Source organism: Panthera leo, chromosome D3 (assembly GCF_018350215.1).
Source record: "Panthera leo isolate Ple1 chromosome D3, P.leo_Ple1_pat1.1, whole genome shotgun sequence".
Taxonomy (NCBI): domain Eukaryota; kingdom Metazoa; phylum Chordata; class Mammalia; order Carnivora; family Felidae; genus Panthera; species Panthera leo.
This window is the reverse complement of record NC_056690.1, coordinates 16,147,897-16,162,365: the sequence shown is the minus strand read 5'-3', so window position 1 is coordinate 16,162,365 and position 14,469 is coordinate 16,147,897. Positions and strand designations below refer to the sequence as shown.

The following is a 14,469-nucleotide window of genomic DNA, read 5'->3' as shown; positions in this document are numbered from 1 at the left end:
TCGTGGTGGGGACAGTTGTGGTGAGCAGGGCTAGAAGCCCTGGGGAAGAACAGGCTGGGGCACCTGCAGAGGCCATAGGGTGCAGCTAGTCCACAGGATGCTGGTCAGAAACCCAGCCTCACCCTACATACTAGCAGGTTCTGCAGCCTGGTAGGCCAGGAACTCAAGACTCGGGAAGTACCTGGCAGAGAGAGAGTCAGACCTCCTCAGACCAAATAAACCCTAACATGGCCTTGGGTTGGCTGTGGGCCAGACAAGCTGAGTAAGCTACAGATAAAACTACATGCTAGGCAGGAAATGCCAACATTTAATATGCTCCAGATAAAAGTCCACAAGAGCTTTTTGCTTTGGTCTGGAAAACTTGGTTAAGGTAGGACCATCAGCTATCTGCCTCAGAAACAACAAGGGACTTACCTTCTTTGAGCTGCCCACACTGTTCATAAAAAGCAGGAGTAAAAATAAGTAGTTCCATCATCAAGTTGTTGTGAGGATCAAATGAGATTAATGACATCAGGGACCAAGCTCGGTGCCTGGCGGTAAGCTCTCCTCCTTCCTCTTCTCTGCACCAGTGCGAACCTCCTCGCTGATGGTCGTCATGAGGACTAACCTGGCTTGTTTATACACTGACTTAGGTTATAGCCACCCCTAAATCCACTTTTCCCACATAAGGTAGTGTCCTCACGATTGAACAGGATCAAGGAAAACATCTTGAAGTCCTACATCTAGGGCTTTATTTGCCCCTTCATTCAATAATTATTTGCTTTAGGAAAAGACAAAGAGAAGTCGGACCTCAAGCTTGTCCTCGTGGGGGTCTAAGGTTTGACTGGGAAGATGAGCTGTTGAATGAGAGAACCATGAGAAAGCAGGGCCGGGGGCTCCAGGAGGGAGGGAACCAAAAGAGTTTGAAGGAGGAAGTGAGGCCTGAAGGCTGAGTAGGGCTGATATGTACAGGTGGCAGGGAGAATCTTCTGGACAGAGGCAAAGGGCCGGGGAAAAGGCCCAGATGTGAGGAAGGCACAGGGAGTGTGTGCCATGCCCTATCATAGCCCATGTTCAATTCTGCTAAAACAAAGGAGGGGAGATGGAAACAACAGGAAAAGAGGCTAAACGGCCAGAATGCAGCCAGACTGTGGGGGCCATGAGGGTTAGAGGCTTCCCACTACTTAATGATAGGAAGTCAATCCAAAACTTGTAAGGGTATTTCATTTCAAGCTGTGCTTCAGGAAGATCAATCCAAATCCTGTGGAGGTTAAGTGGGCTGGGGGAAATACGACCAAAGCTGGGGTGTGAAAGAGTGAAGGTCTGAAATAGGGCAGTGGCTAGAAAGATGGAGGAGAGAGAACACAGGGAGATTTCACAGAGGAGGGTCACCAAGATTTCATTAGCGAAGGCCTTGTGTTCCCACTACATGCTCCACTGTGCTTTCATGCCCTTTCTGGAGTAACTGGCCAGCGCTCCTGTCAGGCCCTATAAAGGAGCCAAACACAGGACTGGGACTGTTTCTTATTGCACCTCCCACAGCCTGGTTTACTGGCTTGAGAATCGGCAGAGGGGCTCCACAGATAACTGTTTTTTATATTGCTCTGAAGGTCCTCCCTGCCTCTCAGCAGCCGTCCAGACCCCAGTCAGCCCTGGTGAAACAGGAGCCGGCAAAGCCGTGGGGAAGGGGCTCTCCACGGCGCAAGGGTGTGGGGCAGTCTGGTTATGGATTCTGGTCTCAAACACAATTATGAATTAAATGAAACCTGGACTCCCTTTTAAAAATTGGATAGGCTTCTGAGGGTCAGATCACTTCATCTTCCAGGTCCCACATTTTTTACCTCTGGCCCAGTCTCCAGGAGGAAAAAGCATACTCTCTGGTAGGAATGCAGTGGGCTGGGAGGCTGGATCAGCCCCTGGCTGAGGTCTCACCCTAGTCTAGGAGCTGCCTGCTGGAATTTTGGTTTTGCATTACCTTGTTGGGACTCTGCCTCCACGCCCCCCTCCCACCCCCGTCATCCCCCCCCCCACTCCCCCCACACCCCCACGGCAGGGTACAGAGCTGGTCTGACTCTTCTCACAATTCCAGGAGAGGCTGCGGAGCGCAGGAGTGCTGTCCTGTTCATTCTGTGTTTGTCAGGGTCTAGTGCAGCAGTGGCACACGGTCCGTGCTCGGTAGCTGCCCCACCAACTGCATGAGGAATGTTGTGCCCGCTGTGCTGGCTACCATTTCTACTGGCATTCTGGAATCCAGTCTGCATCCCGCCCACTGCCTCGGGAGGTCAGTGTTGCTTCCATGGGATGGCTTTGGATGGGTGTGGTTTGGCTAAGAGATCTGCTGCTTTGACTACGCTTCTGGGGAGAGATGAGCCATTCAAGAGGCCCAATTCTAACCCCATGGGACTGAGTGTAACTATCTGCTTGATGGGTTATCTGGCATAAACCACTTATCAGCTGAACTTTTAAGGAAGATTCCCTGGTGGAGGAGATAAGTTCGGAAATAGTTGCATCCAGACCCTCAGCAACCTGCACCTTGCTTATGCTTCTGAATAATGCCTTCTGCTGTTTCTAGTTTTGTAATTCTGAGAAGCAACAAAACAAAAAAACCCAGGCAATATCAAAGAGCTGATAAGCAGAACACCCCCACAGAAATTTAAATAGGCTTTAAAGTAAACAAAACTTTTATTAACCCTAAGAGTTTTCAGATCCACTTTGTCCTGTTTGTATTCTTACAGTGTGAAGACCTGTGCTAGGTCTGAACTCCTCCCTGGCCAAACGACTGCCTGAGGGACTCAGGTTTTAGGCATGAGAATGTCTTTGGCGGCTCAATCCCATTCTTTAGGGCTTGGCCAGAAATGAGCTACCATTTTCATAGCATCTTTCTGTCCTCGCTATCTGGTCACTCCCAGAAAGAAGAGTACAGCAATAGCTGCAGGTGGGGCTCCCAACATCTTCGAAGAGATTTATATTAGGAAATCTAATGGGCATGACCCCCCAAAAGAGTTTATTTCTATAGGGTCTTTTAAATTTAATAACTACGGACTGAAACAAACGCCAGGTTTACCTTCCATCTCTCAGCAACAGGTGCAGCAGGAAGGGACCACCAGCTTTGGACAAGGGAGGAAGGGGGCAGGCTGGGTGGGGGCAGGGTTTAAAATGCTACCTGTTTGGTGCCCCCCCTCCCAAGTGGGACAGCACACTACACGTAACCCTGTCAAAAGGAAGGGCCTTATTTACCTCCTAGGATAGAATTTAGAAGCTCCTTTCTGGGTGGGGTTGCTCCTAAGCCTTTTAAAACTTTTCAGATCGGAATACAGACGCCCTTCTCCAGGATTCTCAAGAGATAAAGTCATGATCAAACAGGAAAGGAACAGCAAGGGCAGCAGTAAGTGCTTCTAAAGCTGAAAAACAGGCTGGCGGAGGTGATGGCATTACAAAGAGAGAACAGGCCTGCAAAGATCAATTGCTCCTTGGTTTGCAAACTTCCCTGCTCAGAAGCTGCTGGAAAAACATCCGTGAATGTCCTGAGAGCTGTGGCACTTTAAACTGTCAGAATCCACCAGATAATATGGGCTCTGTGGAAGGCAGCATGTCGCCGGAGGAAATGGAGGGTCAGCTATTCTTATCCCTAACAATTTTACTTTGGGCTAAACCAGAGGGCTGTGCTCTTCTCTTGAGCTCACCTCAACTTCAGGTCACTGTCCTCTGAGAATCTGTGAGAGCAGAGCCACTTCTGAGACGTGAGAGAGGGAAACTCACAAGGGTCTCAAGAGAGTCTTGTGGGGGAGGGGTCACCGGTACATTCCCTGCACTGGACCGAGGATGGGGGTGCTCACCTGACTGTGGAGTTGCTGCAGCTCCTCTAGGCTTTGCCTCAGTTTACCCCTCTCTCCCTCCATGAGTTCCCTTAGGGCTCTTGAGTCCTCACTGGTCTGCCTTATCTGTTCTTCTAAGGAGTCATCATCAATTCTCCGGGAGCTCTGACAGCCAAAGAGAGCCACCAACCACAGAGATGGTGAGAGCAGGGGCGGGTGTGGTGAGATGGTTAGTGGGAGAGAGGGGGAAGTGAGACGGGAGGGATGGATCAGTTTGGGGGAGAGCAGGATAGAGGAGATGGGGTGGAGAAGTGGAGGGAGAGACAGGCAGAGAAAAGAGGAGACAAAAGAGGGAAGACAGAGTTAGAGGAGAGAGATTCTCTTGCCCAATTTTGATCTGCAAACATTAGCTAGACATTTATTTTTGTTTCAGGCTTCAGGGAAGTCGCATGAACAGCACACCTCCCTCTGACCTCTCCCTTCCCCCAGTGACCCAGCCTCCACAGTACAGTACCTTCCACACACCAACACGACATGTTCAGGTAAGGACAACCACCCTTTCATGACTTCATGTAATATGGGTAGAAAGACGTTAACTATTCTGTAGGAGGATGGAACTCGAAGTGAAACAACTGCCTGAGAGCCGGGGGTGTGAATGGAAATCTGTCACGAAGCTGGAAGAAACGCCAGTCTGCCCAGGAAGCCCATAGGAACACTCCTCATCTCCACAAGAGGAGCCACATCTGGAATTCTAAAAGGCCCTTGCTGATCTTCTCATCGTTCCGTGCTCCCTTGTATCCTTTCAGCAGAGGCTTCCAGTCTGGACAGTTTGCCTATTCTCAGCTAACCCCATCACGAGGACCAATGAGCTACAGAAAAATAACTTGCAGTTTTCACCGGGATTCAAATTTCTACATCCAAAACTTTTAAGGAAAGCCCTTGAACTGGAGGCCACCATGGCCTGGATTTAACCATGTGGAAAAAGGACTCCACTTATACACCAGTGTCTGCAGGAAGAGCACTCTGGAACTTCCATTCCTGGACGCCGCCCCTCTGCTCGATCACCAGCACACAGACCTCTCAAACAGTAAGGGCTCAAAGTTGCTACAGACTCTTTAAGGTTCCACTTCTGGGGTTAACCTCATCCCCTGTGCTTGCTTTCAACCTCCCACTAGCCGGGTCCTGTGGGGTGGGGAGCTTCTCGGCCCAGCCGCTTACCGTGGGCTCCATGCCATCCACAATACTCTGTATCAGTCTCTTGAGCTCACTGAGGGCCGTGCGCAAGCTGCCGGCTGGCACGTCCTTGGCAGATGAGGTTTCCGAAGACTCGTCCATCGAGGAGTCCGTGGAGACGGCCGAGTCAGCGCTGTCGTTCCCCCGGAGGTGTGAGCAGAGATAGCGGACCTGGCAGTAGGCCTCCCAGAGCTGCAGTCTCAGCTGCCCCACAGAGAATTGTTCCTGATTATGGGCTCTAGGGAGGACCGCCCCCACTCAGCTCGTCCTAGCGTAGGAACCCAACATGCTGACACTCAAGAGTCTAGTTCTGGCAGAAAGACTTTTTCTTTTTTAAATCACCTGTCCCAAGAACTATGGATACTTATGCTGGGCCTAGTACGTCTATACGGACTCCCAGTTCTTAACTCTCCAGCCCTCTACCCATCTCCCATTTCTCTATACAGTCGGATACTGTGGTGGGAATCATGATTAGGGGAGTGAGTGGTTGTGAGGAGAATGAAAAAAAGCCAACTGGATGGATCATGAATGTTCTAGAGCCCAGTCAATGCAAGAGGCATGAGGCTGAGGATTAGCCGACAAGCATTTCCTAAGAGGCACTGGGTAACAGTGAGCCAGGGACACGCTCCGGTCAGGGCCTGCTTCATGACAGCTCCAGCCAGCAGGCCTGGGCTCACACAGGCGCAGGGCCACAGACCCTTGCCAGGCTGGAGCTGGAACCATAGGAACTGGACAAGGGAGGGCTGACGGGCTCCTGAAGTCCCCAGGCAATCTCGTGTGCTGGACTGATGGGGCATCAGCACCTGTTCTCTCTCTTGCTCCAGTTCCTCAGCCTCCATGCTCTGTTCGATCTCGGACAGGAGGGACGTGCTGGTGGCGGCAGAGCTCTGCAGGCTCCTCTCCTCGGTGAGCTCCTCCACCTTCACCTGCAGCTGTCGGTAGGAGAGCCGCACCTCCTGGAGCTCCAGCTGGCTTTGGTGCAGCTTTCAAAGAGACAGCAAAAGGTAGTGAGGGTTCCCCGACCACAAACAAATGAGAAAAACTGCCCCGAAACCTGATCACACTTCTAGGTCCAACCACCAATTTACAGAAAAATACAGAGGAGAGAAGAACATGCTAGATTACATCAGGGGTGTGCAGGCAGTAAACTCCAGATTTGGGAAATTCTACAGGACAAACAGCTCAGCTTCTTTACGATGTATATTAAAAAAAAATTTTTTTTAATATTTATTTTTAAGAGAGAGAGTGAGACAGAGTGTGAGCAGGGGAGGGCCAGAGAGAGAGGGAGACACAGAATCCGAAGCAGGCTCCAGGCTCTGAGCCGTCAGCCCAGAGCCCGATGCGGGGCTTGAACTCATGGACTGTGAGATCGTGACCTGAGCCGAAGTCGGACGCTTAACCGACTGAGCCACCCAGGCGCCCCTTTACGATGTATATTTTAAGAAAAAAAAGATAAAGGTCTGGAACCTATAGGTTAAAAGGAGACTTGAGAGACATATCAACCAACTGTAGTGTGTAGGCCTATTTTAACTTGCATCTTGATTCAAGTAAAAAATGTGAGGAGCAACTGGGACATTTATGAGGCAGTTACGAATTTGAACACTGGGTATTTGAAATTAAGAAAATACTGCTGTTTTCCCCTTAGGTATACTAGTCCTGTGGCTGTGTTTTTTTAAGTTATCATTTAGAGGTAGTCTTTGTTTACAGATGAAATTATAAAAATTTGCGGATTTACTTCAAAATAGTATGAGAGAGAATCAAGAAGATGTAATGAATGTGGGGCAGGACTGACTGGGGCTCACTGGTTTGTATCGCTGGCAGTGGGGTACACTGGGGCATCATCACACTATCCTATTTTTGAATGTCCGAAATTCCCCATATTAAAAAACTAAACACACACACATATAAAGGCATACAAAGTAAGGTACCATTAGATGCTCACCAGAATACCTAAAATAAAAACCCGCCACAAAATAATAATGATACCAAGTATTGATGAGGATGTGGAACACCCAGGACTTTCACTGCTGTTGGGAGTGAAGATATACAATCACTCTGAGAAACTGTAGGGCAATTTCTACTGAGTGAAATACACAGCTGTCCCATGACCCAGCTGTTCCACTTCTAGGTGCAGACCCAACACAAATGGCTGTACATGTGCCCAGAAGACACACAAGAGGTCTATAGCAGCCTTCTTCCTTCAGAGCCACAAACGGGGGCAGGGTGCCTGGGTGGCTCAGTCGGTTAAGCTTGGAATTCTGTCTCCCTCTCTCTCTGCCCCTCCTCTGTTTGCTCTCTACCTCTTTGTCTCTCAAAAATAGACAAACATTTGAAAAAATAAAATAATCTTAAAGAGCCACAAATGGGGAAACAATCCAAATGCCAATATAGAACGGAGAGAGACAGTCACATACTAGAATACTACACAGCAGTGAGAAAAGAACACACTGCTACCATATGCCATAATGTGGATGAATTTCATAGACATAATACGTCAAGCAAAAGCCTGACATTAAACAATATATAATGTGTAATTCAAGTACGAAAGTTCTAAACCTTCCTCCAGATACAAGAGATGCAAGTGGAAGAGAGGTCTGCTTTTGACCAAGTGTCAGATACTGACCAGGAAGGGCAAGAGGGAGGCCTGTAGGATACAGATAATGGGCTTTATCTTCATCTGGGGGGTGTTACACGGGGATATATATATCACACACATACATACACACACACATATATATATGTATATACATATATGTATGTATTTTAATGTTTGATTTATTTTTGAGAGAGAGAGAGCACAAGCAGGGGAAAGGCAGAGAGAGAGGGGGACAGAAGATCAGAAGAGGACTCTGTGCTGACAGCAATGAGCCCAATGTGGGACTCGAACTCATGAACCATGAGATCATGACTTGAACCAGAGGTGGATGCTCAACGGACTGAGCCATGCAGGTGCTCCATGGGGGTATATATCTGTAAAAATTCACTGGGCTGTCCACTTAGGATTTTTATGTTTTGCTGTATGTATGTCGTATTTTAATGAAAAAACAAATGAAGGGGAAAGGGTCTGGAAAGACACTGGGGATCAGATTTGGAAAAATATGTGAGTAGAAATACCAAGAATTCCCAAACCCAGGAGAAAAGCGGTCTCTGCTATTTTCTGTGTCATACCTCACAGTTTACAGGTAAAGCCCCAGGCCTGGGAAGAGCCTTACACAGCGTGTAAGGCTCAGAGAAGGAGAGGGATGCCAGTGGTGGAGAGGACAGCAATGTAGTTTTCATGGCTTACAGCCAGGGCTCCTTCCTTCTCTTGCTGCCGCTACTTCACCCCTCTCGGCGTACTCTGTGGCCCCTTTCTCGTGGAGTCCCAGCAGGGTACCGCTACCCGGTGAGGTTCCTCTTGCTGGAGGTAAGACACGACTCCACCATGGCTGCTAAATGCCATGCTCTACTAGTGCACTCCACCACTACACTTGGCTTTTAACACACAGGCCCTGCCCGTAGAACCTTCATCTGTTTGCACTTGTCTGCATACTACACCTGCACAGGAGCAATGTCTCCTGCTCTTGTATTTGTGGATTGCCCATCCCTCCCTTGTAAAAGATTTTTTGGAAGTTGGGGATGGGGAAAGAATGTCCTGGGATTTAAATGTAACTAATTTATCCTTTCATTAGAATTTCTGGGGTCACCCCCGTTCGTTAAAAATAGAGCAGACACTGTCCTGTCTGTTGCAGATTGCAGGCCAGGTAAGCCGTGGCTCCTGCAGAGATGCAGACACTGAGCAGCAGTGGTGGCAACTCAGAGCTCTGCAGTTCTCATGAATGGAGGAGGCTGCCTCGCAGAGCATCCACGCGGATCCTTTAGATGCCCTAGGGCTTCACCTCTGCTGGTTGGGAGCAGACCGTGGTTGGCTAACAGCACCAGTATCTTGACTCAGAAGAGCCTTAACTCAGAAGAGCTGGTGCCTGGCTGCTAAGAGAGTGAAAAAGGCCCTGGCAAGTCTGCTCTGCGTGGTTCCCATGCATCAGCAATACCTGCTGGTCCAGTGGGAACTCCTCCAGCCCCAGTATTGAGAAAACTCAGAAAGAAGAAATTAGGGTTAAAAAAAAAAAAAGAAAGAAAAAGGACATTCCTAAGAAGCATTTGGCACAATTACAAATGGCATACTAAGTTGGCAAAATGCTTTACAATTATTTTCTAGGTAACTCCACATACATCTCAGCAGGAGAAGTTCAGCACAGACAAGAACAAGTTCTTATGCACTGGACAAAATTAGTTCAATTACTCATGCGCACTTGAGGGTGCTTAATTAATTATAACAGCAAGAGAATCAAAGACCAGGACAGGTCTGCCCTATCTGGTCAATAACTGGTCCAGAAACATATGCAGAAAACAACACATCAGAGGAGGCTTAAATATAAGAAACCTCTAAAATAAGGAATATCATCCTTTATATAACAAAGATGTCACTAAATATATATCTATCAACAAGGAAGACACCAAATCCTTGTTGTACAGCACACTGAGCTTATGACACTCATGCCACCAGAGGTGGCAGAAGTGGGAGCGCTCTCTTGTTTCACACTGAGGGAACGAAGATGGTATGATGTTAAGTGTCAGAGCAAGGTCTACACTGCAGGCCACCTGCTCCTGGGTCACCCCACAGTGAGTGGAGCCTACGCTTCCCGATGATGAAATCCACCTACTCACTGGGACAAGGTCCCTGCACACATCTGTAAGATGCCCATGTAGGTATAAATCAGAGAAGGACAGACAGAATACTTTACTGGGTATTAAGAGTTTAGCAAAATGCCCAATTTTTCAACTTACTGGGCATTCCAAAAATAATTTTTATCCCTATTCTCAGCCTGAAAAAGAAAAGACGGTTGGATTTAATCAGTGGTTTAAAAAATCATTGTTAGGCAGTAGAACCCCAACTAGATAGTGAACCAGATTAAAGCGGGGCTACCCTGGCTGTGCAGGCCTGTTGCCCTGCCTACTTAGACTTCCTTTTGTCCTTTATCTGAAACAAAGGATTAAAATCGTGGAATTATATACATTCCAAAGCCATCAACTCTATATTTTGCAAGTCTGATTTAGGACCTCTCAACTACTATCTGAGTGAGCTGGAATTCTTATTTCTGTATCAGTACAGGCTATGTTAGCAACAGAAAGGGCTTTCTGGAAAACACTGGTAATTAGCAGCAGCTTAAGGAGAATCTCCTATGAGCTAAAGGAAAAAAAATCACAAAAAGGTGGGAAAGATAAGAATTCAGCCCATAAAAGCAGATTTTCCAAATCAAAGTGTGAACTGCCTGATGTGATATATAGGCCATGGGGTGAGTGGCCCAATGGAAAGACAGTGGATGTGCAGACATTGAGGACGTGAGTGTGTGTGACGTGGGGCTCTTGCTGCTGGACAGCACACAGCCCACTGTGCGAGCCAGGTACTAGATGGAGCGTGCTGGTCCCGTTCTTCCCTGTCCTGAGGTCCCCAGTTCTTGATTCGAAATAACGGACTTCTCATCTGTGAATTCCAGCTAGACTGAATGAAAGTGTCCTTTGGGCAGGGGTCACTTCCCCATTCTTCTGTGTTTCTTTGCCTTCTCCTCCACACTCTACCTCAGCAACCCTCCTCAGCAGAGTGCTTGACAGGGTCAGAAATTCTGGTGAAACACTGACCTGCAGAGGCATGGAATGTGCTAGACGCTGTCAATGAGAATTACATGAAGCAGACGTGGGGGGCTCTGTTTTTAATTCGACCAAGGATTACTTTGGTAAATGATTCACTTTTTCCTAAGCCTCAGTTTTAGAATGTATGCAAAAGCACTCTGTTCCCTATAAAGTATACAGGTGTTCACCACTATTATCATCATCCACCTTAGAAGATGAGCAAACTCCTTTCCATCTTGAAAATGGCTGTGAGGCTTTCACCAGCACCATTTTCTAATTGACATTTATGGGAAAAAACGTGGAGGGTCATAAACTGCTCATTTGTGCTCGAAGAGGTTAATCACTCAGACGGCAGCTTAGCTGATGGTGTCAATAACAAGTGATATCAGCCTAAGATGTTTCCTTATCCCATGTCCTAGAGCTTTCCTCACCAGCTGACCCCCGAGCCCAGTGGGGTCTGCCACAGCCTGGTCTTTGGGGGAGGGACCTGCCTGGTGCTTCAGCACACCTGGCTGACCGCCTCCACACCAACAACTCTGTCGCCATCCCCCCCACTCACTGGCACTCAGAGGATGTCCAAGGGGGAGAAACATGCTCTTAGCCACTGGCCCCAGGTGCTCCTAGGCCAGTGTGGCAAAGCTTTCTTCGCAGCAGGTGTTACACTCTATTTCTGTAGAGGCCAGCAGCGATTGTCTTTTTTGTTTAGGGGGTTGTCAAGTGTGAGCCTGGGGATTCAGCTGAGGACTGGTGGCAGGTCCCAAATAAGGACAAATACGAACATGAAGCAATTTCCTTTAGGAAGAAAAAAGAGGCCAATTAGGCTCACAAAGGGGGTTGGCCTATGCCTTTTCTAGCAACTGCTGGAAGAAGGATGTAAGTCTTGCTGTGTTCAGTGGGCAGCTTCTTGATTTCTGCTCAGTGCAAGCCAACTAAATGCATCAGTCTGGGAAAGCAGCAGCAGAGAGCATTGAGAGCCAAGTACAGAAAGTCACAGGCTCCCTCTGAAATCTCTAGCAGATTTCACAAACCCTAGGAGGCAGAATGACACTCCCCAAGTTCCAGTCATGTTAATAGTCCAGAAAGAACTCTCTGAAACTGCTCCAGAGGCCAGTGGCTCAGAACATATTGGAAGGGTAACCTGTGGGTAGCAATGCATTTGTCTTCAGCAGAGCCAGGCTGGCCAAGTTGGTGAGCACTCAAGGAGAACTCCAACAGGGCCAACAGAGAGCTCGGCTTTCCCCTCTCCTGAACCCCACAGTGGCACTGGCCTCCCAGCTTTCCTTCTGGCTGGGCAGCTAAGTGCCCCTTTCACCTGGCCCTAGTTCTACAGGACAGCTTCTCTGCCTCAGTACCTGGAGGTCTTTGTCATGGCCTTGCCTCTCCAGGATCAGCACCCGGTCCTGTAGCTCCTCCACAGTCCCCTGGAGCAGGTCGTTTTCCTCTAAGGTGGCACTGAGACGATGCTCTAGCTCCCGTTTCCGATCCGACAGCATTTTGATCTGAAAGGGTGGAGAGTCACAGGGTGGTGTGCAGTTACACCCAGGCTGATGAGTAGGAAGGGAGGAACTGACCCCAAACATGAAGGCCTATGTCTCTCCAAGTGCTCTGCCCAGGGGCCTGGTGCCCCCATCTTTGAGAGAACAGCTGTGAACTCCCAAGATGAAGAGAAAACCCCTCCCTTCTAGAAACGTGTCTGGGAAGGGGTGGGAGATGAACTTTGGGGAAGCTGGAATGTGGGATGCCAGGAAGAGGAAGGGAAGGGTCAGTGTTCTGGAAATTCCACAGATAAGACAGAGAAGGGCTCCACCTTGCCTGCCCATGACTTTACCTCAACCCCACAATTTCTGGGGGAGTGGAGCCTAACCCATGGTTCCATTCTTCCTTCTCAAGTCATAAGCACAAGAAAATGCCCGAGACAGCCCAGTGAGCTGCTGTATTCTCATACTTCACAGCTCTCTTCTGTACTTCCCCCCACAGCTAACAGACCTGGCTCTAGAGGTCGCAGCTCAGACCTGGTGCCCCAAATTAATGGGGGAGTTGGTGGGGTACAGAAGGCAAAGCAGTGCCTGCATCAGTCTGTGTCCTGGGAAGGAGCAGGACACGACACAAAATGAGTAACTGATTTTACTCAAAGTGTCGTTGTGCCCGAGCAAGTAAATTGTGACTAGAAGCAATTTCGCTCCTCTTATTAAACAGACTGGTATGCTTGTACACTGTGTCTCCAGCCAGCCTCAAGAGATATAAATCTGCTTTCAGGAAGGTCTGTCTAGTCTCTTCAATGTCAGTAAGAAAATAAAGGATAAGAGGAAAGAGATGCCAAGTCTTCTGGCCTCAAGGTGTGTAGGCTCAGTAGGTGTGCTGGGGCTCCACAAGGCCGGCAATGCTTCACCCCGAGAAACTGCCCGGGCTAACGGGCTACAGAAGCCTTCCCAAGTTGTGCAGGGCCTCCTGGCTCCTCCTATTTATCAGGTCCCTGCTGGATTGATCTCTCAACCAGCTTCTTGCTCCCAACATGGTTAAGATGTTCTCTGTGCTCTCCAGTTTGGCCTGGAGAACAATCTATTAAGAGAACCAACCTCCTACCCTTTCCTGGGGAGAGTTGAAAATGAATGTCTGATGCGTCTGAGGTTCTCTGAAATCCACCTTTCCTTCTGCTTTTTGTCTATTCTCTGTCTCCACACTAGGATTCTGTTCGTAGGGTACAGATCTTCCCTGGCCACCAATCAATCAGATAAGATGCTGTCCTGGGGAAATGAAGTATGTGGCCTTTGTCCAGAGAGATCAGGTATCTAGCCAAACAAAGACATACTGTCTCTCAAGTGTGCACCTGGGTAAGGGACCAAAAGGAACAGGTCCTTTTTGTGAATGGGGCCACTATTCCCCACACTGAAGCACATTACCCACATGAAGGGAATTCTTACTCTAGGTGATTTTCATTTAAATACCCTCCAACCTTTACATTTTCCTTCCATGGATAATCTTTGTTTCTCAAGTTCCAGTCAGTGAAATAATGAGGTAATACAGTTGTGATATACAATCCTGGCCCCTTAAAAAAAAAAAAACAACTTTAGAAGTTCAGAGCTACATGAAGTAATGTACTTGGACAATTTCATAGGCTGCCTTCTTAAAGTAGCAGTGGTACTGCATGAAGGCATCGATATTAGATGACAACTCCCTCACCCCACGCTATGCACTGAACTTGTGACCAAATCTGCCAGTTAACGTTCCTGGGAATGACCCTGAGTCACAAGGGTCTTGAAATAGTGAGTAGAGGCGAGAGGAAAACAGGCAACTCGAAGGAGTCAGAGCTTGGCAAAGGCGGTGGGACAGAAAGTCATGCACACAAGTGGTCACACACAGGCATGCCGAACCCCGCTGGAACAAGCTACTTACTTCAAGAACCTGCTGCTCAATACCAGTAGTATTTCCAAGGGGAGGGAGAAAGGAAGGGAATGATAGGCAGGAGAAAAGAGAAGATATTGACAGACTTTAGGAAAAACATCTTCAGGTCATTTCCAAAGCAGGGGAGCAGCCACCTGGGCTTCTCTGGGCCTGACCACACCGACGGATTCCTTAACCACAGCGGGGGTGCACATTCATCTGGCCCTAGACCCTTAGACTGTCCCCTCAAGTGTACCTTAGCCAAAGGGTTGCTGTCCAGACAACTGGCTTAGGGCCCCTCAAGATCAGACTAGGTGGATGCCGCCCTGGGGAAGAGCCCCTGTTTGGGCTGCTGATACGACTTCCCTCTTCTCCCCTCCCACAACCGGGT

General features: G+C 48.5%; 1 protein-coding gene across 4 annotated transcripts in view; it reads right to left on the bottom strand.

Moving 5' to 3' along the window:
- BICDL1 (BICD family like cargo adaptor 1) overlaps window positions 1–14,469 on the bottom strand; it is a 104,510-nt gene that overhangs the window by 10,836 nt on the left and 79,205 nt on the right. For 3 of the 4 annotated variants that reach the window (XR_006195357.1, XM_042910971.1, XM_042910972.1), the window contains exons 4-7: window positions 12,050–12,196; window positions 5,831–6,010; window positions 5,013–5,231; window positions 3,816–3,959 (exon numbers count right to left, since the gene is read on the bottom strand). Coding sequence is in view for 3 of the 4 variants with exons in the window: in XM_042910971.1 (XP_042766905.1) it covers window positions 3,816–3,959; window positions 5,013–5,231; window positions 5,831–6,010; window positions 12,050–12,196 (690 nt within the window). In the remaining variant the exon portion in view is untranslated. The remainder of the gene's footprint in view (window positions 1–3,815; window positions 3,960–5,012; window positions 5,232–5,830; window positions 6,011–12,049; window positions 12,197–14,469) is intronic. The other variant, XM_042910973.1, reaches the window with a different exon arrangement.